This window comes from Aulostomus chinensis, chromosome 2, assembly GCF_037954235.1.
Source record: "Aulostomus chinensis isolate RoL2024-O1b breed Wild chromosome 2, RoL_Achi_v1.0, whole genome shotgun sequence".
NCBI lineage: Eukaryota > Metazoa > Chordata > Actinopteri > Syngnathiformes > Aulostomidae > Aulostomus > Aulostomus chinensis.
In genome coordinates, this window is record NC_141321.1 from 13,293,493 (window position 1) to 13,316,007 (window position 22,515).

The 22,515-nt window shown below is 42.2% G+C and overlaps 1 protein-coding gene and 1 pseudogene across 2 annotated transcripts; one reads left to right on the forward strand and one right to left on the reverse strand.

The window, feature by feature from the left end:
* The first annotated feature begins 1,615 nt into the window (after positions 1-1,615).
* On the forward strand, positions 1,616-8,190 carry LOC147269111 (immunoglobulin superfamily containing leucine-rich repeat protein 2 pseudogene; annotated as a pseudogene). The gene is made up of 2 exons (XR_015109322.1): positions 1,616-1,799; positions 3,390-8,190. The product of XR_015109322.1 is annotated as an immunoglobulin superfamily containing leucine-rich repeat protein 2 pseudogene (transcript).
* Positions 7,554-22,263, reverse strand: LOC147269112 (receptor for retinol uptake stra6-like). The gene is made up of 17 exons (XM_086179615.1): positions 21,990-22,263; positions 21,570-21,636; positions 18,623-18,708; positions 18,402-18,541; positions 17,831-17,997; positions 17,213-17,320; positions 15,743-15,810; positions 14,054-14,133; positions 13,835-13,896; positions 13,563-13,725; positions 13,390-13,465; positions 12,697-12,830; positions 11,032-11,149; positions 10,854-10,955; positions 10,382-10,545; positions 10,114-10,251; positions 7,554-9,856 (listed from the first exon to the last, which is right to left on the reverse strand). The coding sequence occupies exons 1-17, from the start codon at positions 22,088-22,090 to the stop codon at positions 9,597-9,599; spliced, it is 2,034 nt and encodes a 677-aa protein (XP_086035741.1). The 5' UTR covers positions 22,091-22,263; the 3' UTR covers positions 7,554-9,596.
* Positions 22,264-22,515: the final 252 nt, after the last annotated feature.

Below are 22,515 nucleotides of genomic sequence, written 5' to 3' on the forward strand. Positions count from 1 at the left end.
GGACTGTAGCTTCCCAGCTACAGCTACTTGCCCAAAGACGACAAAACCAAAAAGACCTACAAGGCCACTCAAAAGTCACCACAAAAGGCAGAACCAAAACAAAACCCCATAAGACAGTGGAATCACACAGAGAGGTTCAATGTGGAGCTCCTGTGGATTCCCCTGTTTCTAACACCTACAGAAGACTGAACAGTGCTTTCTCCTTCACGCTCAGTGAGACAATGAGTCAGCACCGGGCAGAGGAGCCAAGGGCTACATATTGGTTAGCCACACCTGGGCCACATCAAGGGCAATTATGTCTCACACCTGACACTGCTCAGGTAATCAGCCAGTGGAGCCCAATGTGTGGCCTGTGTGAGGAAGCCCTCACAAAACCCTAATCCTAATCCTCACCTGAACCAATCAATGCCTAATCTCAACCTCAAGATAACTGCAATTTACACCTTCACTCTAACTTTGACCAGGTGTTCATAAATTAAGTTCTGCTGCATCAGGACCTGTCTTTGGTCCCCATGAGGACTAGGGGTCCTGATAAAGTTAGTGTTTATATCAGAAAAGGTCTCCACAAGATAACACAAACCAAGTACACGCGCGCGCACACACACACACACACACACACACACACACACACTTAGAATGTATGACATATTTATACGACTGTTAAGTAATTTAATGTGTTTTTGAACCACCTGAATTCAATCATATTCATCTACAGCCAGCCAATGAAGGGACTCCACGGCCAGAAAAGGAAATCAAGTGGGGACCAGAGCTCCTTGGGCAGTGGTGCATCATCACATATGATAAAGATCTATACCCAGGTATCATCCGTGATACAGAGGACACGCATGTGAAAGGGAAGTGTATGTGTTGTGCTGGACCAAACCAATTCTTCTGGCCGCTTCGGGATGACATCTTCTGGTCTCGGTGTGATAATGTTCTTGAAATCATCCCACAGCCACAGCCAGTTCCAGCCAATCCTCGCCATTAGAGATCTTGAAAAGTGTGGGCCAGACATTCAGAATGAATAATAATAATAATAATAATAATGATCCATCCATCCATCCATCCATCGTCTTCGCTTATTCCTACATTAAGGGTCGCGGGGGGGAGGCTGGAGCCTATCCCAGCGTCAATGGGCGAGAGGCGGGGCTCACCCTGGACAGGTCACCAGTAAAAACAATGATAATAATAATAAAATACGTGTAGGTGCTTAACTGTAAGTCAGTTAGTTCACCACTGATTGTTCATTTCTTTTAGCTCATCACTGTTCATCATTGTTGTTCGTTGCTTTGCTTGTTCGTTATACCTGAGATTGCAGGTGTACACACGCACACGCACTCACACACTCACACACACCAAAGGGCCAAATTAAACCTGGCATCCTGGCGTCTCAGAGAGGAACCACAGCCTGTTATTTTCTTTTGAAGTATTCTTCGCTCCTGAGTTTACTGGCATCAGTAATAGTTGACAGCAACCTGACGTCACTCGTCATGCTGTAAAAGAAGACGAGACGAGTCACGTTGAACGTCGTTTCCCCTTTAAAACCTTTTCGGTAATGCAGCAGCACCGTCCAGTTCTGAGAGGAGGGGAGCGGGAGTGATGGGGGGAGGGGGAGGTGACTTGGAGGGACATACATCCTCGGGGATGAGAGACAGCACGAAGGCTTCTATCGTGTAAGAAGATGGGTCATCCTCACCCCTAAACTTAGACAGTTTGTTTCCTGGGCTCTTTCAGTTTCGAAACACCGGCTGATCCTCGGATTTCTCCCCAGAACTCGAACATTCCTAGGAGCGACGCAGGTAAGGCTGTCAGCCAGCGCATGTAGGAGTGACGGATCTCCTTACCTCCCCCAGATAAATGTTGCATGAGCGACCCCGCGTTGAGGCTTTTAGCACAGATGAACTTCGCTCTTGTTGTGTCCAATTACATCTGCAGTTATGATATTTGTACTCACATATCGAGGCTGAACTCCAGCGGCTGTAAACAGAGCAGACGTCTCAGCACCAAGGACAGAGCTCCGGAGGCTGCTGCGTAGTTGGAGCCAGAGGCGTCTGCAGCAAAGCAACTCCCGCATTGACTGGTCCTCTTTGGATGAAACACGTCAGTTTATCAGGGAAGGGCTTCAGAGAAGATCTGACGGGCGAAACGGCTTTTGCGCCTTTTCCCCTGGTTCCTCAGACACCCCGGGGCCCCCCTGCGTTCTCTCAGCAGACACACATGGATGTAAACATCTGTGCAAACTTAAAATGGTGCACCACGAGCGATGAGAGCCAACCGCACAATGAAGTTAAGCCTTGCTTCAATCAAACATGGACTGAGGAAAATATGCAGCTCTAGGTTTCCAGAAATCGGAGAGATTTTATTTCTGGCCTTACAACTATGTTTAGCTGTGCAGATATTTTTGTGTCCCCTGTAGAAAAGACATCAACACTGACACAAATGCAATTAATGTTACACAATGTTTGGACTGTTCAGTGTGTGTCTGAATGGACCACCACTACAGGGAAGAACATTCATCTGCGCTCTGACAGGCTTTATTCACATTTATTTAATTAGGTGTTGAATTCCCACTCCCATTCCTTTTCCATGATTATTCCACACTTTTGAGGGAAATCATCCTGACCTGTTTGTTTACTCGTGAAAAATAAACCAAAAAATTGACAAAACACATTTCACTACAGTGAAAGCCACATGGTTTGAATCAACTTGAACATAGATTGAAATAAATCAGTATTTAGTCAATCAGTAATTTTGAAAAAAAAAAAAAAACACCAAAAATTTCTGCAAAATTTTCTAGCTTTATACATTTTTCCCAAAAAAAAAAAAAAAAAATTCCAGGCCTGGAAATTGCTGTCTTTGAAATGTCACAATATCCCAGGTTTTTCATGGTTGTGGTGCCAGTACAGATCAATGCGTTGGCAGATGGAGTCAGCTGTTGGACAGAATCTAGAGGGAGCACTGTGCGTCAGTTGAGACAGCGTGGCAGTGGCCCCTGGGTCAGGTGGGCGGACCCTTCAGCATAATCTTGCTCGGGGCTCTAGGGAGGTCAATGCCGGAATGCTGTTTGGTCAACAAGTAAACAAGACTGTGGCAGAAGGGGAGGTAATTTGCCCTTGATGATGACATGACCAGCGATATATTCAGATTTTGCTATGAGGACTCTTGAAGGTTACGTCAGTGATTCAGAAAACATGGCTGTTGCCTTCAGCCGCTACACCCCCAGAGTCTCAACAGGCTGCTATTTTCTGCTTTTGTTGATAGAGCTCAAAATGTTTCGCTTGGTTTGGTGCTTCTTTTTTTTTTTTCTAAATGATGTACTTATCTTTTTGAATGAAACAGGCAAAGTGAATAAACTTCACGGATTGACAGACTGTGACACTGTCTTGCAGGAGCAGAAATGGCTGCTACCGGCATCCTCTCCTTCACTCTGTGGCTTGCAGCGGTTTTTGAGGCGGGGCTCCCTTGCCCGGAGGTCTGTACCTGCTCAGATAAATACAGCCGTCACTTTGCTGACTGTACCTACAAAGACTTAACTGAGATTCCAGATAGTTTACCTCCCAACGTTACGACTGTGAGTCTCTCAGCTAACAGGATCAGCGTGATACCATTTGGGAGTTTCAATAACGTCACCGGGGTGACGTCGCTGTGGATGGCACACAATGAAATAGGCTCCATTGAACCTGGGACCCTCTCACCCCTAGCGCACCTGCGAAACTTTGATATCAGCCACAATAGAATAGTTGACTTCCCTTGGGAGGATCTGCAAAATCTCACAGCCCTGAGGCTTTTGAAGATGAACCACAATGAGATGGTAAATCTGCCTAGAGATGCCTTCCCTAACCTCAAAGACCTGAGGTCCCTCCGCCTTAACAACAACAGGTTCTTCACCATAGCTGAGGGGACATTTGACGGCCTCATTTCTTTATCCCATTTGCACATTTATAATAACCCTTTTGCATGCACATGTTCCCTGGACTGGCTCAGAGACTGGATTTCAACAACCACCATCACAGTACCGGAGGAGAATTTGATAACTTGTGCGACTCCTGAGGAATTTCGAGGGAAAATAATTGTGAAGTTGCCAGAGTCAAAGTGCACAAGTCCAACTGTTGCAATACAATCTGTGCCAAATATTCAAAACACAACTTTGTACGAGGACTGTGAATTGGTCTTAATGTGTGAATTCAAAGGGAACCCAAAGCCATTGGTCATCTGGTATATTCACAGCCAAAGCCAGAGACAAGAGCTGACGTTATCATTTACTGAGGCTGCATCAGATGAAGAAGCCTCACTGTCTCAAAACCCTGTCAGAGTCTTTAATAATGGGACCCTCATCATTTCACACCTCCGGAAGGAAGACAGCGGCAACTACAGCTGCTCTGCCACAAATCAGTTTGGTAGAGCTGAGGATTGGCTGTCCTTTGAAGTGGTGGCTTCACCAGAACCAACACCCGTAACACAAACAACCACAACACCCACTGACACTAAAACACACTCAGCTATACACCAAGAAACAAAAACAGAGTTTGATCTTGTGCATCTGCCTGATTTGAAAAGAAAAGAAATCATAAACACTCCTACTTTCCCGCCCACTGCAGAGATCAGTTCTCTGTCCTCTGAGGAGACCAGTTACCCCCTACATGCTAGTAAATGTAGCTTGACAGCTAACACGAGATATGTTTCTAGCCACGTCTTTAACGAGAGCTTCGAAGAAATCAAGCAGTACACATTTGACTTTGGCGTCATTGCCTTGGGGGTGTCAGAAACAGAGGCAACGGTACGCCTCAACCCTCTTCTCATACCCAAAGACAAGAGCGGTGAGCTGGCTGATACAATCTCCCCCATGTCTGAGAGTAGCAGCGAAGATCCTCAAGACCCCGTATATGATTCTGCAAGCGTCCATTCAAATGGCTTGTACTTGTGTGTCACTGCCGACCGCAAACACTCAGCTGTGCAGTGGTCACGCATCAAGCAGGGCGTAAACACCTACCTGTTTAGCGGTTTGCGTCCTGGTACCAACTACTCCCTGTGTCTGACCTACAGGGGGGAGGACTGTGAGGTCCAGGTGCTCTTCACCACCCGCAGAAGGGTGCCCAACCTTTTCATTATCATCTCAGTCAGCATCTGCCTTCTCACTGTGTCTACTGTTCCTCTCCTGGGAGCCACATGCTTCCACTTGGTGTACAAATACCGCTGCAAGACGTACAAGCTGATCCTGAAGGCCAAAGACCAGTACCACAGAGAGAAGAACCTCGCCGCCACCTTCAACATCCACGCTCCTCAAACAGAGTCTCAGAAGAAGATCAACGTCAGTCAGCTAGATGAGGAGGAGGGGGACACGGAGAGCATTGATGGAGACAGAGAGGCAGACACAGAGGAAAGTGTAGTGACCGAGTCGTTTTCTTTGTCTCAGTGTAGAGCGAACATAGACGACTGCGAGGTCGGATCGGAGTTCAGTGATAGGCTGCCTTTAGGGGCTGAAGCAGTGAATATAACAAGCAACTACAAATATCCAAATCAGTAACTGTGAGCAGTTTTATCATGTTGTTCTAAAATGTGCACTTTTATTTTGCAACTGGGTAGAGCAGGTGTTGTCTCAATTTGTGCCAATGCTGTAGCTTCCACATGCTCTGAACAATATACTGTACATTTAGGTAAACCTGTGCAGTGACGTCCAGTGTCATTACTGTTGTTTATGTGAGGAACATCGTTCAGTGAAAGCTGAAACTGGTCTGGTTTGTTTCTGTGCTGAGTTTCTGTGATAGAAATAACTGCTTGAAAAGAAAATACAGCAGTGTGAACTTCAACAAGCAACATTCGACATAAATTTTAGTTCTGAAGAGAGAGAAGCTTGGCCCTTAACCTCAGACTCTTATTACAGGAGAAAAGCTGGTTCTAGATCAGAATGTTTAAAAGTTTGAAATACATCCATAGATTTTTTTTTTTTTTTTTGCTCCAAGTCCTCAAGCTAATTAATCCAGAAGTTTTTAAAGAGACATTTATCCTCCTAAGTACCCCATCCTGCTCGAGCACCAACAGTTGCATGGTTAGCTCATGCTAATGCTAATGCTAATGCTAGCGCTAGCTCTGTAATACGTGGCACTGGAAGCTCCCAAGCAGTCAGGACTCAGCTGATGTACTGCCAGTTTCTGCTGCTCCTGTGCGTATTGGAGTGCAGTAGTTCCAAACTTTTGACCATATTTGAGCAAACTCGGCAGCATGTAAGAGTCTTGGAGCCTGTTTGGGAATCATGACTTGGCTAATCATGAATCTAAGCTAAACGGCTGCTGGCTGTAGTGTCATGTTTAGCATCCGCATAAAAGATTACTAATATTTGTATATAACTCTGAACAAGAACATGTATTTCTCAATTTGTCGTGGTATCCCTTTAAAAACAATATTGCACTTACAGTAGAAAGCTTGCATCCTATGGGGGGGGGGGGGGCACCTTTCCATTTCAGGCTATTGAACCTTTGCATGTTGATTTTTTTTTTTTTTTGTCAATAACAGCCTAGACTATCATTTTCTAAAACTAAAATATGCTTGAATTTTCATCGCCCTTCTCACTGAAGAACCTCTGCCCCTACCAGATCAAAATGGTTGCTCGGTGTTTCTCTTCACACATCAATTTTTTTAGCTGCAAACAAACAGTGACCGACACATTTGACAGAGGGAAGGGCTCCTTTTTTATATTAGACTTCAAGGTCAAGTGGGCCATAACTCAAAAGGATTTCTTGGCTCCTGTTTATGACATATCCACTCCCTTTACCAGGACAGAAAGCCATCAACACAGCTGGTGGAGGCATGATGCAGCAACTTTACCCTGTGGGGACCTCAAATCTTTCCTGAATGGAGGGTGTATATGGAAATAAATTTGACCACATTATCGTTGATGCTGTGTTGTGCTGGCTTAGCTGCAAACTACAACATTACCATAGGACTTCTTTTCTGATGCCAGCACTTTTAGCTTCACCACAGCTGAACAATCACCAAACTGTATCTTGATGTCAGAAAATGCTTCAGTGTAAATGTGCACGATGTTAGACAATCACAGGATGGATGTACTGCCAGTGATCAAGTCACATATCCTATGTGCAGTCGTTCGTGAGAGAATATACAAAAATGTTTGGTCACATTGTCTCATTAATCCTTTTTTTTTGTTGACATCCACTCCTCTTTAAAATTCCACCAAACGTTCCATGAAATTGGAGCAAAAATGGATCTGTTGGAGAGGTTAGATCAGCTGGACTGTGCTGCGGTGAGCAGCCACGTTCTTGTTTTTAAAAGTCTCTTTATTTATGTTATTTCATCAAGTTGTTGGCTTTGATCGGCACAGATGCTGAGTGTAATAAATTCAAGTCTGCCAGAAACAATCCGCCTTACAAACTTTATTGCATTAAGCTTGTTGTGCGTGCGTGTTTTAAGTGTGTCTTTTGAGCGTATTTGTTAGACCTGTTAGACATTAAAAAAACAAATCAAGCTAATACAGTTTGATTGACAACAGAAATAGGAGTTATACAACATAACTTACATTACACATCAATAGTAAATGGTGAACCATGTGGTGACAGTAGTTATAATCAATAAGGACAATTTAATCGTAACGAGAAAAGATTCTAATGTTTTGCTTTTAAATGACTGACAACTCCTTTCATAGCAGCACTGGAGAGTCGATGTTAGAACCTTTCTGTTCTGAGCTACTGTGAGCTAAAGCTATTGTGTTGTATCAAACCAAATGGGTGTTTAAAGTACCTCTCTGTCGAGTATTACTCCCACCATCCTGTTGTACTGTGTTACCGCCGTAGAGGACCTGCATGCTGCTTGTTGATGTCAGTTCGCAGAGTGTCCTGTAAATACTCCTGACTCCAATGATAACTGCAGGTCGTGTTGACTGCTGCTCTTTTTCTGTTTTATACCCTATGATAAAGGACGTTGTTTTTACCAAAGTGTTGAAATACCCGCACTTACTAATCCTATGTGCCTCAATAAAGTTTTGTCTTTATGAAAGATCCCCTCACCTTTTTTTCCTTTTCACTCTCAACATCTCAAGAATCATCGGGTAATAATTGGTGACTTTCCTTTTCACATTTGGCCAAAAACACATCAAATATCAAAATATATGAAGAACATCATCTGGCAGAACGAATTAATGCGAATTACTGTTATATTAAATTAAAGGAGATAATGTTAAAAAACAGTGTCGTTGAGCATTTAATAAAGTCTTGAAAAGATAGCGACATATATATATATATATATATATATATATATATATATATACATACTGTGTATATATATATATATATGGAAGACAGAGAGGCTAGTTGAGTATATAATTAAAACTATTCATTATATATTATGTGAGTCTTTATTAACAAATACCCAGTGTTAAACCAATAAATCAAATATCAAATATCAGTTGGTGGACAGCAAAAAAGGATACACTAAAAGACATAGTAAGGAGAATGAAGCCACTGAATTAAATCAAATTATGAAGTTATTAATAGGCAAAATTAGAAGGAAAATAATTATATGTACAATATTGCTTCAGTTCAATTTGATGTTCAATTTCAAAATGGAAATAAATATAATTGACGCCAGTCAGGACCTAAATACTAGAGTGTGTGAAACAGAGTGAAATCAAACTTTAAAAGTAAGAAATCTGTGACACGATGATCTCAGCAACATCAAACCCGGCCTGTGACGTGGTGGCCCTGAAAACATTTTAGCATCTAAATGTTTATTTTCTCACCTGAAAATATGTGACTTAAAGGATTTACAGCACAAGGTGACAATCAAAGTACTTCAGCTTGGTTCAGTATCTCCAGCTCATAATGTGCACTGAGGAAGGTCAACAGGCACTTTGAGTCAAAGAACTTAGAAGGTCTCCGGTTATCAGGAATTGATTTACACTCACCTGACCCCCGCCAGCCAATCAGATTCCAGTATTCACACACAGATCGTGGTATAAGTCCTGATAATGGACACCCCTCTGGCATGATTCCTGACTTAATGTACTCTTACTGTAAAGTGTTACCGGTAGTGTCTCTCTCTTTCTCCCTGTTTCCTGTCTGCACTTTCAAATTATTAACAAAGGAAAATAAATCTTTAAAAATCCCTGACTGTGTTAATCCTTTATTTTTCTCCAGCAGTAAGTTGTTACATGTTAGGAAAACAGTTTAACAATATGTCTTTTAAAACAATATACCATAAGAAATATCGTATCTTGACAACTAGAATATATTCATACCACAGTTGTCAAGATATGATATTGAAATTGGTAGAATATTAACCAGTGTTTAACAAAAGTACCTAAACCTTGATTTCCTGCATCTCTGCAGTCCATCGTCCTCAAAACCTGTTACACCTCATCAGTACACAAACCATTACAAACCCTAAAGGTGAAGCCCAGGGGGGAATAGAAAAAGGAATGAATGCTGGATTAATAATGAACAGTATTTTGTTGATTGCAGCTCGACTGAGTAACGCTCCAGCATCCTTGTTTCCACAGTTTGACTGCTCACTTGTCACAGCAGCTGAATGCAAAATGCCATTTTATTTGCAGTGAACTGCCAACCTTCCTGTAAGGGCGAGTGATCTCAGTCAGTTTTGTCTTGGTTGGTCTGGTTCTCGGTGGTGTGGACCGACTCCTGGGTTGGCTGGCTTGTTTCCCTCTTGCTGCCTTTCTTGGAGCTGCGCTTGGGGGTCCCATTCAGGACGCTCTCCGAGGTCTGCAGGGTCTGGAAGTGCTTCCTGGAGCCCAGCAGCGACGGGTTGTTGACCAACGTGTAGAGCAGCAGCCAGCGAGAGCGAATCCTCTGGCTGCTGTTGGCCTTGCTCTGCCTGCTCTCCTGAATCCCTGAAAGCATGGAGGAGCAGGCTGTCAGGGCAGAGAGAGACACCACACTGAGGCGTCCAGGCTCCAGAGACATGACGTCAACCTTGGCACGGTCAGCCATTTAGATGTTAATAAATCAGCTGACAGACATCAAGGTGGGGGTTTTCTTGCTTTGTGTGTGTGTGTGTGTGTGTGTGTGTGTGTGTGTGTGTGTGTGTGTGTGTGTGTGTGTGTGTGTGTGTGTGTGTGTGTGGTGGGAGGGGGGGTGGGATCACTACCTTCTTCTGCATCTTTGATCCTCTGTCCCACTCTGCCACCCTCCACCATCATGTCCAGCAGCAGCCCACAGAACGCCTTCATCACTGGGTGAGTCTGGCTGACCTCCACTTTCAGAAAGTGAGTGTAGTAGCGGTAGGCTGGATGGAGTCAAAGGTTACAGAGCATGAACATAAGGTCACGCAGAGTTCATGATTCAAGGTATATCTTCCACCTACACCTTTTTTTAAGGTAAAACACATGTGGAGGTCAATTCTACAAATATTATACCTGGGTCAAAGGACTCGGCTGTACGATGCAGGAGACTGACGTCGATGCGACCCAGATGGACAATGTTGTATAGCGCAGTGATCACCATTCTCCATATGGCGACAACTACACCCACTACGGTGTTGATGAGGAACAGCAGATAGGTCAGCAGAAACAGGCTTTCTCTGAAAATCAAACAAATGTTTCGGACCAAATCAAGAATGTTGATTTAATGTGAAACCCATCAACACAAACATGCGAAGGTCCCTGCCAATCTGCTTCAGAGTCGAAAACTCTTGATTCGTGTATAAAATAATTTATTTGCTCAGTCTGATAAATCACTGGGTGAGTCTGGCTGACCTCCACTTTCAGAAAGTGAGTTACGGCCATAAAAATAAAAATTAGAGCACATTTTATCTTGAAAATTCAAAAAATTAAAATGTTAAGGTTTTGTTCGGTTTATGTTTACAGGCCTGGAATCTCCTTTACTCACCTGTTGCTCACATCTCTCGTCCCTGCTTCTCTCTTGATGAAAGCAAACTTGACAGTCACATGTTGAAGCAGTGTCACCAGTATCAGTGTGACCCAGGCTGGCCTGAGGAAGCACCAAGATGGAGGATGAAACCATGAAAATGTTTTCAGCTACTACAAGATAGTGCCACCAGACCCACCATGCTTTCCCTGCGATCTCAAAGACGATGATGTTACGGCCATAAAACACGGGGATAATGATCAGGAAGACCAGGAACAAGAAGCAGATGAAAAACACAACGGTCTGGATAACCATTCCTGCAACAACACACACACACACACACACACACACACACACACACACACACACACACCAGCAACAATTCTGTCCTGAGCATTTATAAGTTTTTTGCTGCTCGCTCTTAGATGACAAATATTGCTGGTAGTTATCCATATTTTTTATTACTGCTAATAAATTTGATCAACCTCATAACAGCAACATTGTTCTGTCACTAAATACTATGTGTGTGCTTGCAACACAACTACTGTACTCATGCAAATGTAAATCTTGGACAAATAATGCCAACATTTAAAAAAAAAGAAAAAGAAATTTCAACTCTATAAACACTGGGTTTTTATGGCAAATGCCTCTCTAGAAGTGTATTTGTGAGTGACAATTTCTCATGAATTCATTTTCAGGGCTCCAGTGATATTTCCTGCATCGGGGGATCCTGTGATTGAATAACCCTGCAGCAGCTCTACAGCACACAGAAATAGGATACGTTAGAATCACATCCACAGTCTTAGGACAAAGTTGACATTGCAGATATGAGAAAGAGTAATACTCCTTGTCTCTCTGCATCGGGTGCAGCCACCGCCGAGCCATAGTGCACAGTTGGCAAAGGACCAGAGAAAATTATTGGAAAATCCCAATGCTGGTACTTAGAGTGAATTAAAAGCACCAGATAGAACAAATCATGTCTCCACTGCTGCGGATAAAATACTGAATGTTTACACTCTGGTGAAAGCACGCTTAGCTTGTCTTGGAGTGACATTAAGATCCCCAAAAATAGGTAAAGTACTAATTGCAAGTTGTCGTTAACTCTACTAAGAACAGCAAAAGGTCAAGAACTGGAGGATCAGCAAAGTGACATGTAGACTACGCAGACGATCTGACAATGACTGAAACATAAAGTCAGCATGAAATACAACAATGCCACAAGAAACAGGTAAGACAGCACGAGGGGAGGAGCCAACTGGATCACACACCCTTACTGACAGGACTGACTGACCTCCAGGTTAAGCACTCAACAAAGGAGGGAAGCAGACAGACAGGAAGTGTGAAGCTGAAGAAAGACACAAGAGGGGAGGGATTTCAGAATAAAGCAAGAAATGACCAGAGTGAACAAAAACACAGGTAGCAACACAAACTAGAGACACACAAATGAAAAACAAGAAATGCATGAGAACTATAGAAGTAAACATTCAGAACACAAACTAAAGAGTCCAACACTTGAAGTCCTGAACTAAACTTGACACGGTCCTGAGAGGACAGTGACACCACGCATGTTCAGGTAGCACAATTCAGTGTTTGTGGATTACTGGAGCACATAACTGGATAAAGAAGACGCGAAAGATGTGTTTGAGTTTGTAAACAGGAAGTTCTGCTGCTGTTGTTTTCACAAGTTGTCTGACTTCTAGGGTCACTGAGAATGAATGCAATGGTGAAAGATAATTCTTTGTGAGTTCAAGACACCCAATTGTGAAAAATTGAAAAGCAGATGACAATTTTCTGGGCTTTTAACCTCTCAATGCTCCAAAGGTAAAAAGTCTGACCATGGATATCTGATGTTTCTGAGCTTCACCTAGACTGATGATTGCAGCTTGGTAGCCCGTCAAGCCCATCCAACACACAACCCCAGGCTTCGATGGCCGTATGGTCTTCTGGCTGTGGTACAGGTTATATATTTCTCCCTTGTAAAGTCCTCTCAGGTTGGACCTGAAACACAAGCAGCATGTATAGGGAATGATGGGAAGGGTCTTCAGAGAGCGGCTGACTGCTAGTTAACTTAGCACAGTGAATGCTAGTGGATGGACTGTGTAGAAATCCCCCTCATTCTATCTTATAAAGTCGACCATGATTCATAGCAGCAGTCACTTTTGTACTGGTCAACAAAGGTTTGGTTTTGTTGGTTCAAATCACTGCGCCTAGTCAAGAAGGTAGTTCCAGCTCCGTATCTGATTCTAAATTGTAATTTCTCTCAATTTCAAATTAGTTTGAAGCAAATGTTACACAAGTCTCGCTTAATGTTGCAGGCAAATGTTTGCCAGAGATATGCTAACACTTCCCATTCACTACCTGTCATTGTGCTAAGCTAACCAGTAGTCAGCAGTTCTCTCTGATGCAGCACAGAGGACAGAAGGGTCTCTGCTGGTGTGACACGGGATGAAGATGGACAGTAGGCATATTTTCCAAACAGTCTGCATATCCTTTAACTTTCAAGTCATGGATTTATTATAAGAAAACACATTGCTCCAATAGCTTCAGCTTGACTCACCTGTGAAGAACCATGGACCTCATGAGCATAATGAGACTGACCAAGCATGACAGCGTCAGCGCACAGAGGTAGCACACTGAGAGTCAACAGGAAGCAAAGAAAAAGCAAAATAAGTCTCTTTATTTTTTAGTATACCCAGTTATTTTATAAAAGGACAATTCTTCACCACAAACCTTCCAGCAACCACGTGTAGAACGTTACAATTTGGACAACCTCCATCCTGTCATCTGATAGGACGACCCCAAACCCCAGTAACAGGAAGGCGATGTTTTCATCAATGCCAGCACGAACGATATGAAGAGTGGGGACCACCAGGACCACTAACAACAATGCTGTCTGATAGATGAAGCACATCTGGTACAGTTTATCTGCTCCCTGAAGGCAAAGACTGTTTACCTTTCAGTCTGGTATTTCGGGGTACGACGAGGGTTTGTAGACAACGTACGTGGTAAATCGCCACAACGGCCACAAACGCTGATACAGCCAGCTTTAGAGGAAAGCGAAACACTGGAAGGGAAAAAAAGGCTCATGATCTATGGGGAAGTCTTGGTGGACCTTATTAAAGCCATCAGAGCCATGCTGAGCTTTAACTGTGATGTGAAGTTCTGATGACTTCTAAGAGAACACGGCCACAGAGAGAAAAGACTTGTATGTGCGCACACACCTTTTTCCGGTAAATACATGTAACTCTTGGGCAGCTCCAGTATTCTCTCTGCCAGTGTTGGTTTGTCTGTCGTAGAGGAGCTGCAACGTTTAAACACAGCAACTAATCAGCCACACTTCACCAACTACGAAGACAAACAGTAAAAAAATATGAATTACCTCAGTTGTAACACCCTATTTAGTCTTTATGGTACAATCATTATTAGGGTTTCATTGTATTGATAATCATTTGCAAGAAGAATTGTCGTGTTGTATTTCAGTAGCATTATTTTGTCCCATCTTTCATTTAAATATCAACAGGGGGGAACTTTAAGAGACGTATTTCCAATTTTTGCCGCATTATTATGTCAAGTTGTTATCATGTTTGATGTTTTGAATCAGTTTCAGGATGAAATGCTATGAAGTTTAGCGATGTTAAGATCGGTCAGGTGGTTGGTCCACTACTTAAGTCTAGACCTGAGATATCTCATCTAATTTTGGATGGTTTGCTACTTTGAGCAATACAAATGTTAATGTTCTAAACATGCAGAATAAAAGTAACACAATTTGCACTGTATGTTTAGTGTGCTGTTTAGCTACTAGCACACTAAACATACAGGACAATGTCGTCTCCTTACAGCTGACAGAATTTTACCTGACAGGATTTTACAAGCTACTAAAAGCCCACAGAAAAAAAGTTCTCTGTTTTGTTCTAAGGTTTTGCAGACTGCGTCCAAAAACACCCTTATTGCTTTAGAATCAGGCGTTTTCAGTTTGTAAAACTGTTTTTTTGACACTATGGATACATTCAATTAGGGATGTTAAGAAATTTCACAAAATAAAAAATGATGAAATAAAATTTAAAGACGCACAAAATAAAAATCAGTGTAAAAAACACTACCTACTCACCTACTGTATACACAAATGACAAGAAGAAGAAGAGGAAGAAGAAGAAGAAGACACAGCGAAACAATTATTTCTAAATGGAGGAAGACGAGGTCGAACAAGTAGCGGACGCTCCTCCTTCAAACAAATCGGTTGTGTGGACTTTTTTTTGGCTTCCCATGTAAAAGACAAGGCAACGGTGAGATATATATAAATAAAACAAATATTTTGTTTCGAAGCAAAGAGCTTTTTTTTTTTTTACTGACACAGCATTAACTTGTATGTCTGCATATTAAGGAAGAAAATAAAGAATATTTGATTTTTGCATTTCTGATTTTTGATTTTCTTTAATCTTTATTTCGTATTGTGAGTATTTTGTATCGTATTTGGTATCCTTTCGTGATTTGACTATTTAGTTGCACCCCTACATTCAACATGTAATGTGTTCATTGTTTTTTTTTCATCCCAGGATGAATATGGACACTAATCGGGAGATTTACCTCAAATCAGCCCAGGCCCAGAATAAAATGTTGGTATTTCCCTCCCAGAAATCTTTTTTACGTGTAATCGCTTTGACAGCACAGCTTTTTGGAGCAAAGCTCTTGCTCCATCATGTCTTACATATTATTGTCTTAACTGTCACACGCACACACATTGACATGAAATGTATTTTTGATTGAATCACAGGTGTGATCAAAGTAAAAATGATCTTCTGAAAGTTAGTGAAAGAAAAAAATCTAGAGCCTCAAATGGAGTTTGTATTCTTAATTTCCCATCACTTAAAATAATGACTGCACAACACAGAGCAGTGTTTGTCTCCAATCACCTGACAATTGAGGATCTTTTCCTCAGAAGCGACTTCACATAGTTGTTGTAGTAGCAGCTGTCAAGGTCCTGTAATAAGAAAAAAGAAAAATCAGAAACTAGTTGGAACTCTGAGTCAGTGAGTGACAATATAGAAGAGTGGAATGTTGAATGGCATAAAAAATATCGTTTTCAAGGAATGATCATTCATAACTATTGTAACGTGTAGTTGGGTGAATATCATATGTGTTGTTTGCCCATCGGGTCACTCCAGCTCTTCATTGTGATCCTTTAGTCACTGGTCAAGTGTTGCTTTCTACCAAGATACGTTTCCTGTTCTCATTTCCAGCAGGTGTTTTGTTTGAGGTCGCTGCTGCTCGCTGCAGGATTAGCACCATAGCACCGTGGGCTGTCCCTCCCCAGGTGTTCTAACAAGCACCTCCTCATCACTTGGTAGCTCCAGATCCATGGCACTGGTTTGAGCTCTAGTGTTCACTGCTTCTGGCCCAGTATTCATCATGTATCACAGGGATTTAAGGCCTGAGGTGTTGCTAAAGCTGCTAAGCTGCTAACGCTGCAAGAATGTTGCTGCTTTGCTGTACCTAGAATTACTTCACCCAGGTTGATTTGTGTTAACTCAATTCACAATCTGATGTGCAGGGACGCAACTGCTTCTAACCCCTTTTAGAGTCATTTCAGCAGTGTGCATGTGTCTCCACTGTGGGTGTATCTCATTAATTAGCTCCCAATCTGCATCTGACTGTCCAACTCGTGTCAGTGATTTTGCTCTAGGCATTTATTTCAGTTATTGAGTTTATGATTGATAAATCTTTTTTTCACTCCTCTGTTCAAGATACATTTGATCCACTCTCCCTCCATCTATTGGCTGAATTGAGGAAATCAAAAATGTATCAATTCAAAATAAAAATATGGCTCTGGTACTTTTTTAGTTTTTGGGTTTGTTTTCTGTTTTCCTCATTATGTGACACCTCTTCTGAGAACCAAAGTCACAATGTACGAATTATTCTCAACTCCATGAATCACTTGCCACAAAGGGAAATATCATAATTTTGAGGACAAATTAAAACAATGAGGATTAATAACTGTTTTTTTTGTGTTCATCTATGCATTCACACCACTGGGAGACCTCTATTAAACAAACGTTGGGAAATCTGACATAAAATCTCTCTGTTGTTCTGCATCCGAAGAACAAAAAACATCACCTCTCTCCTATAATCTGTTCAAGGATGCCGACTTAAAGCCTCTGCTGCATGCAAGCGGCTTACTATAATCATGGTTCTGCTTTACATATTTGAAATTCATGTTTCCAAGTACCTCAGCTGCACCACAGATGACCTGAGATTCCTTTTTATGTTGATAGCCAACAACTATGTAACTATGTGTATGTGTGTATATATGTGTGTGTGTGTGTGTGTGTGTGTGTGTGTGTGTGTGTGTGTGTGTGTGTGTGTGTGTGTGTGTGTGTTCTCACCTCGTCAGTCTTTGGTCCTTTGACAAACAACAAAGGAAACTGGATGCAGAGATAAGCCAGGCAGCCCAGCTGAGGCAGACTTGCAAGCAGAGAGTAGAACTTATAGATCTGAGGAGAGAACACAATAAAACAATATCTGGAATAATTCTACAACCATCATCAGTTTTTTCAAGAATTAATTTCTCTGTTTTACAGGAAAATCCACCTTTTTAAAATGGTAATCACAATCTATTTTCCATATTAGCAACTTATAAAATGATGTGGAGGGATTGTTAAAAAGCTAAGTACACGTGGCTGGCTCTTTCTGCATTCTGGAGTCACAAAGATGTGATGCAATAGTGGAAAAAAAAAAAAACCTCTCAGTGACATCCAGACATCTATTTGTGAGTACTTAAAATGATGATTACACCTCTTGCATGCAAGTTTCGGTTAAGGCGAATCCAGCAAGAGTAGATTTCCTAGCCATAGAGGAGAAGCATCTTCTGATGGTGGTAACAATGCAGAAAATACCTATTTAGTGGACTGCTAACACCTGAATGCGGCCCCAGGCCCAGGAAAAACGGACATTTTACATGTGATTTGTTGAACTGATGTAGAACAATTAAATTGTTTTCCCACCTCTGGAGTCTTTGGACAGTCAAACTTCTGCCACAACAGGATTCCAAAATGGCTAAAGGAGAGAAGCGTCCCAAACACATAACCTGCTCTGTGCTGCAAAGTGCCACAAACCAGCAGAGGATAGAAGAGAATCGGATAGTAGAAGATTGCAATTATCTTCATGTACTCTAAAAAAGAGAGATAAAAGATACTGATGTAGTATCACCACCCATGTTCTTCCAAAAACACTCTTTTCCAAGCTAGCTTCTACTCTGCTGGCTTTTATATCCACACATTCTCTCATAGAAAGTGTCATCCTCATATTGCTAAATTTTTTTTATTTTTTTTATTAGCATTGCCAGTAAATTTTGGGTGAAAAATTTGATCCATGATTTGAAGGCATTATTGATTTGGTTTAATCTGTGAATGACTTTTATTTCCTGGAGTTCAAGGGCATAAAACACATAACAAAATAGTATGTTTTTTGTTTTTTTTTGGGCATAAATCTCTCTATGTTGTTACACATTGGCAGTTTCACTCTTCACTGTAACTGCTGCTACACAGGAGAAAAATGAAACACATAAATCTGCACCTTTAATTTCTGCTGGAGTGTCTTTGGAGAAAGGGAGGGGGTCTGGAGCGATCACAAGCACGGCCAGCTTGCTGAATACCAGTCCGAAAATAGCCATGACCAAGCCTTTTTGTTGTGTCTGATCCAGGAAGTTGGCTGGACTGTGGAAACACGTACGTAATGGGAGACAAGCCAAAGTTACAAAATCCAGTTGGAGTCTGCAATCGAACTCCTGAACTTACCTGAAGATACTGGAGGATCCTCTTATAAATCCTTGGCAGAGTTTGTTTTTCCTGGTGAGAACTGCCAGGATTAACATGATCGCCAGCTGGATGGAAGGATAACATGACTTCTGTTAGATCTGAGCGAATACAGCACCTCGCTCCCAATGAGTGGAAATATTAATGCAACAGGAACCATTTTTGTGTTGCTTTTGTGCTGGAAACAGTTTGAGGAAGCTCCTTTTCAAGGCAACATGAGACCATTCATATGTGGAAAGACCTTGTACGCTCCAACGTGAAATAACCCATGAACAAACCACAGTTCAGTCCGTATGGAAGCTTGCACTGTACCTCACCAGAATATTGTGGGGTCAAGGTGACCCCAAAACAAAGACCTTTTCATCATTTTGTGACTCTAGAACACAAAAAGAGCCAACCACCATTATTTAGCTCAAACCTAATGGTGACTGATGGCTACTGACAAGAAAACTGCCAACAAATGTCAAGTTTCAAACGATCAGGCACCTCCTCCATAGTGGGGATGAGCATATGCGCCACATGTCTGGCTCTTTGTGCAATCTATAGTCACAGGGAGGCGATGTAGCTCAAGACCTTGTCTGTGAGCACTTAAAAAGCCAGTCTTGCTGGTTCGATCCTCACTTCCTCCGGAGACCACGTCCAAGGGTCCTCGAGCAAAATACTGAACCCCTAATTACTCCTGATGGCCCTGTGACGGACCTGTCCAGGGTCAACCCCGCCTCTCACCCAATGTCAGCTGGGATAGGCTCCAGTCCCACCCCCACGACCCTGAATGGATAAGCCGTATAGAAAATGGATGGATGGATGGATTTCAACTTCAGTTTAAAACAACCAAAGTTATTCAAAAGTGTGAAACTTATGAAGTCGTCTTCCACCACCCTTAACAGAATAAGCGGCATAGAAAATGGACGGATGAATGAAGCTGGAACGTAACTGTCCGATTAAGCACAGTTACCCTTATTTCATCAGGAGTGCAACAAAATATCCCGTTGTAATTCATGTAAAATTGTGCTATTAGTTAAAATTCATGTGTTTTTTTTTCAAGCACCAATGTGAACCATCCCATAGTTTGGGTGTGTTTTACATGGCAATCTGCTCCAGTGGCGCGTCCTCCTCTGACTGTGCTTCGGCTTTGCTGATCATAATGAAATATCATGTAGAGCCATCAGAAAAGATGTTTAAATGAATTTTTTCTTCTCATATACTGGTTTACTCAAAGTGAGCAACTCAAATGACACCAAAAACAATTAGTGCTGCAAATTATTCATCAACACATATCCCAATTAGAAACTAGGCTTGTGTCTGTTTTTTTTGTTACTTTTTTTTTTTTCCTCAGGTTTTGTAGACGATGCTTCTCTTCGTCTGACAAGTCATGCTCTGATAATCTCCAGTACACTTGTGTTTGCCTCAAAAAATACCAGTAAATCATACTGGGATGTACCTCTTTGTATGGAGGAGCTTGTCAGAGTTGCATTTGGTTTGATGTATTTTCACCGAAAGCTATTGTTGTCTGTGCTTGTCAGGTACAGTAGCTCATTAATACAATGCAGCTCCATGGAGGAGCAGAGGAAAACATTTATGTCGATGCAACTGAACTGAAAGTCTGGATCAAGTGACCTGTGAGTTATGAGTTCATCCTATAAAGAGAGCATCTCGTTATCCAGGATCTGCTGCTGTAACCCAGCTGTCAGGTCATTATAAGTCGTTTCAAATAGGTCCCATGACGGTACAGTTGGGTTTACTTTCTGACCAAGACGAAGTGAGCTCACGTATCCATGGGTGAGGGCAACATGATGGAAAACATCATGATAATCAATGTCTTAAACTTCGGCGCAAAAGGACAAAGTTCTTGCATTTTCACTGTCCCATAAAAGTGCACTAGAACTTCACATTAAGAATAATTTCATGGGTTCTTTGTGAGCACGTGGTCTTGTGTCCCGGAGAGTCAGATGTGGAGCCTTGCCTCTCCAGCTCATCAGTCAGAGCAGCAGTGGTCCCGAGGAGCTGGCGGTGTCTCCAGGGACCCCTCCCCCAGCTGTTCCAGTGTCCTTACCGCAGAACAAAAGGTGCATGCAAGTATTTGTTCACACCCTGATGAGATAGATGATCATGGTAACCAGGGACTCTCTTGCTCAAGTCTGTGGCGATGTGTCTGTGTAGGCTACATGTGATCATCCGATTTTTCTGTCATCACTTTCCTGTTAGTCAGCCACAAAGCTTCCATCAGATTCACCTCCATGTTCAGCATTGGAGGACCAGCAAACAGGTTTGTTGTCGCTGAATGATCAAGTTCCTCACTGACTCATTCAAAATGGATCAGGGCGAAGTGACGTACAATGGTGAGACAAAGCTCTACGCCTCCCCAGCCAGTGAGCATGAAGCTCAGAGGCAGCTGACTACATGACAGGGTTAGTGGTGTCCAGTGGTACAGGAAGCCTGATAGAAGCTGTGTGTGTGTGTGTGTGTGTGTGTGTGTGTGTGTGTGTGTGTGTGTGTTTGTGTTTGTGTGTGTGTGTGTGCGTGCATGCGTGCGTGCGTGCGCACGGCTGGCTGGTGACTGTTCGTGCTGTTATGCCTAATGCCACCAGCAGGGGGCAGGCCTGAGCTCTACCCAGCACAGTTTGTGGTTAATGATCTAAATGCAGGTGTCTCTGACTGGATCGTCTCAACAGCTGTTCACCTGACTCAGTGCTGAGTCTGAAGTCGGGTGGTTTCATTGTGTTCCTCAGAACTGGGACACCTTTGCTCAGAGCTGGACTCATGTGAAACAACTGAAACCTGAACACTAATGTGCGGCCCCACTGAATTATAATTAATTTGGAGACGAACATAAATGTTTAGGAACAATCAAATCATACGCTTTTAACAAATGTAGACCATATATGTTGTATAATGCTGTTATACTTACGTGTAACTGATGTGTACTTACAGATATTGATAGTATGCATATGTGGAAGAGCTTGTCATCTGCTATGGGATCACACGGTAATATAACTCTAAAAACAGAAACGAATCAAGTTGAAATAATCAAAATATTTCCAAAAGATACCATAAACTATAGTTGTATGCACTTGTGGTGTTATGATAGTGGTTTGTGGTCTAACAATACGAATGTTCTTTTAATTGGTTATTGATATTTCAAACATACGCCAGAGCTGATTTGATACAGGAAACTGTACAAAGAGGAACAATAACAAGCAGCCAGCACATGTGTTGTCATTAGTGGTAAACTAATTCATACCAAACAAAGAATTAGTCAATATGAGAATGAAAATATGACACTGGCACTTTCAGTGCTACCAGTTTCAGAATAAAACTGGAATCCATCTCAAAGAGGTCTCTTACTTACTCTTTTGGAGGTTTAGTTGGCTCAGCGTTGTTGGAGTACCAGTCAGAGTAGTCATAATAAGAATACTCGAAAGGTTGCAACTCAACCTTGCTCTGATTCATTATTTTGATGAAGATGAAGAGGTGCAGCAGGACGAACGAAGCTCCTGTGTCTCCTGATGCTCCTTCAGTCAGGTAACCTGCTCTCTGCTGGAGCTGTTACGTGGTGGGACCGTTTGGCCCAAAGACGCTGACGCATTCCACTCAGGCTCAGAGGCCAACACAGCTGATTAACAGCTGCACACAGGATCGTGTTTGTGTGCTAATGTGGGTGTGTGTGTGTGTGTGTGTGTGTGTGTGTTTATGTTTCAACATGACAGTGAATCAGAAACAAAGTAAAGGAGTAATTTGACCCTAAAGTGACTTCTGATGCTCAATAATGGTCCTAAATGTTCAAGGGAAAGATGACCCCTTTCTCCAGAAACCTGATGGTGTGTTGCTGCTCCAGATTCTCGTTTCTCAGCTCTTCATTCAACATTGAAGGAACA

Bases quoted from the DNA above. Each gene is read 5' to 3' on its own strand.
- LOC147269112 (XM_086179615.1), bottom strand. From the start codon at position 22,090: ATGAATCAGAGCAAGGTTGAGTTGCAACCTTTCGAGTATTCTTATTAT. The intron at 11,150-12,696 runs GTGAAGCTCAGA...GTGTTGTTGCAG, and splicing joins AGCTGCAATCATCAGTCTAG to GAATGGTTATCCAGACCGTT. The intron at 10,546-10,853 runs GTGAGTAAAGGA...TTTGATTTTCAG, and splicing joins ACGAGAGATGTGAGCAACAG to AGAAAGCCTGTTTCTGCTGA.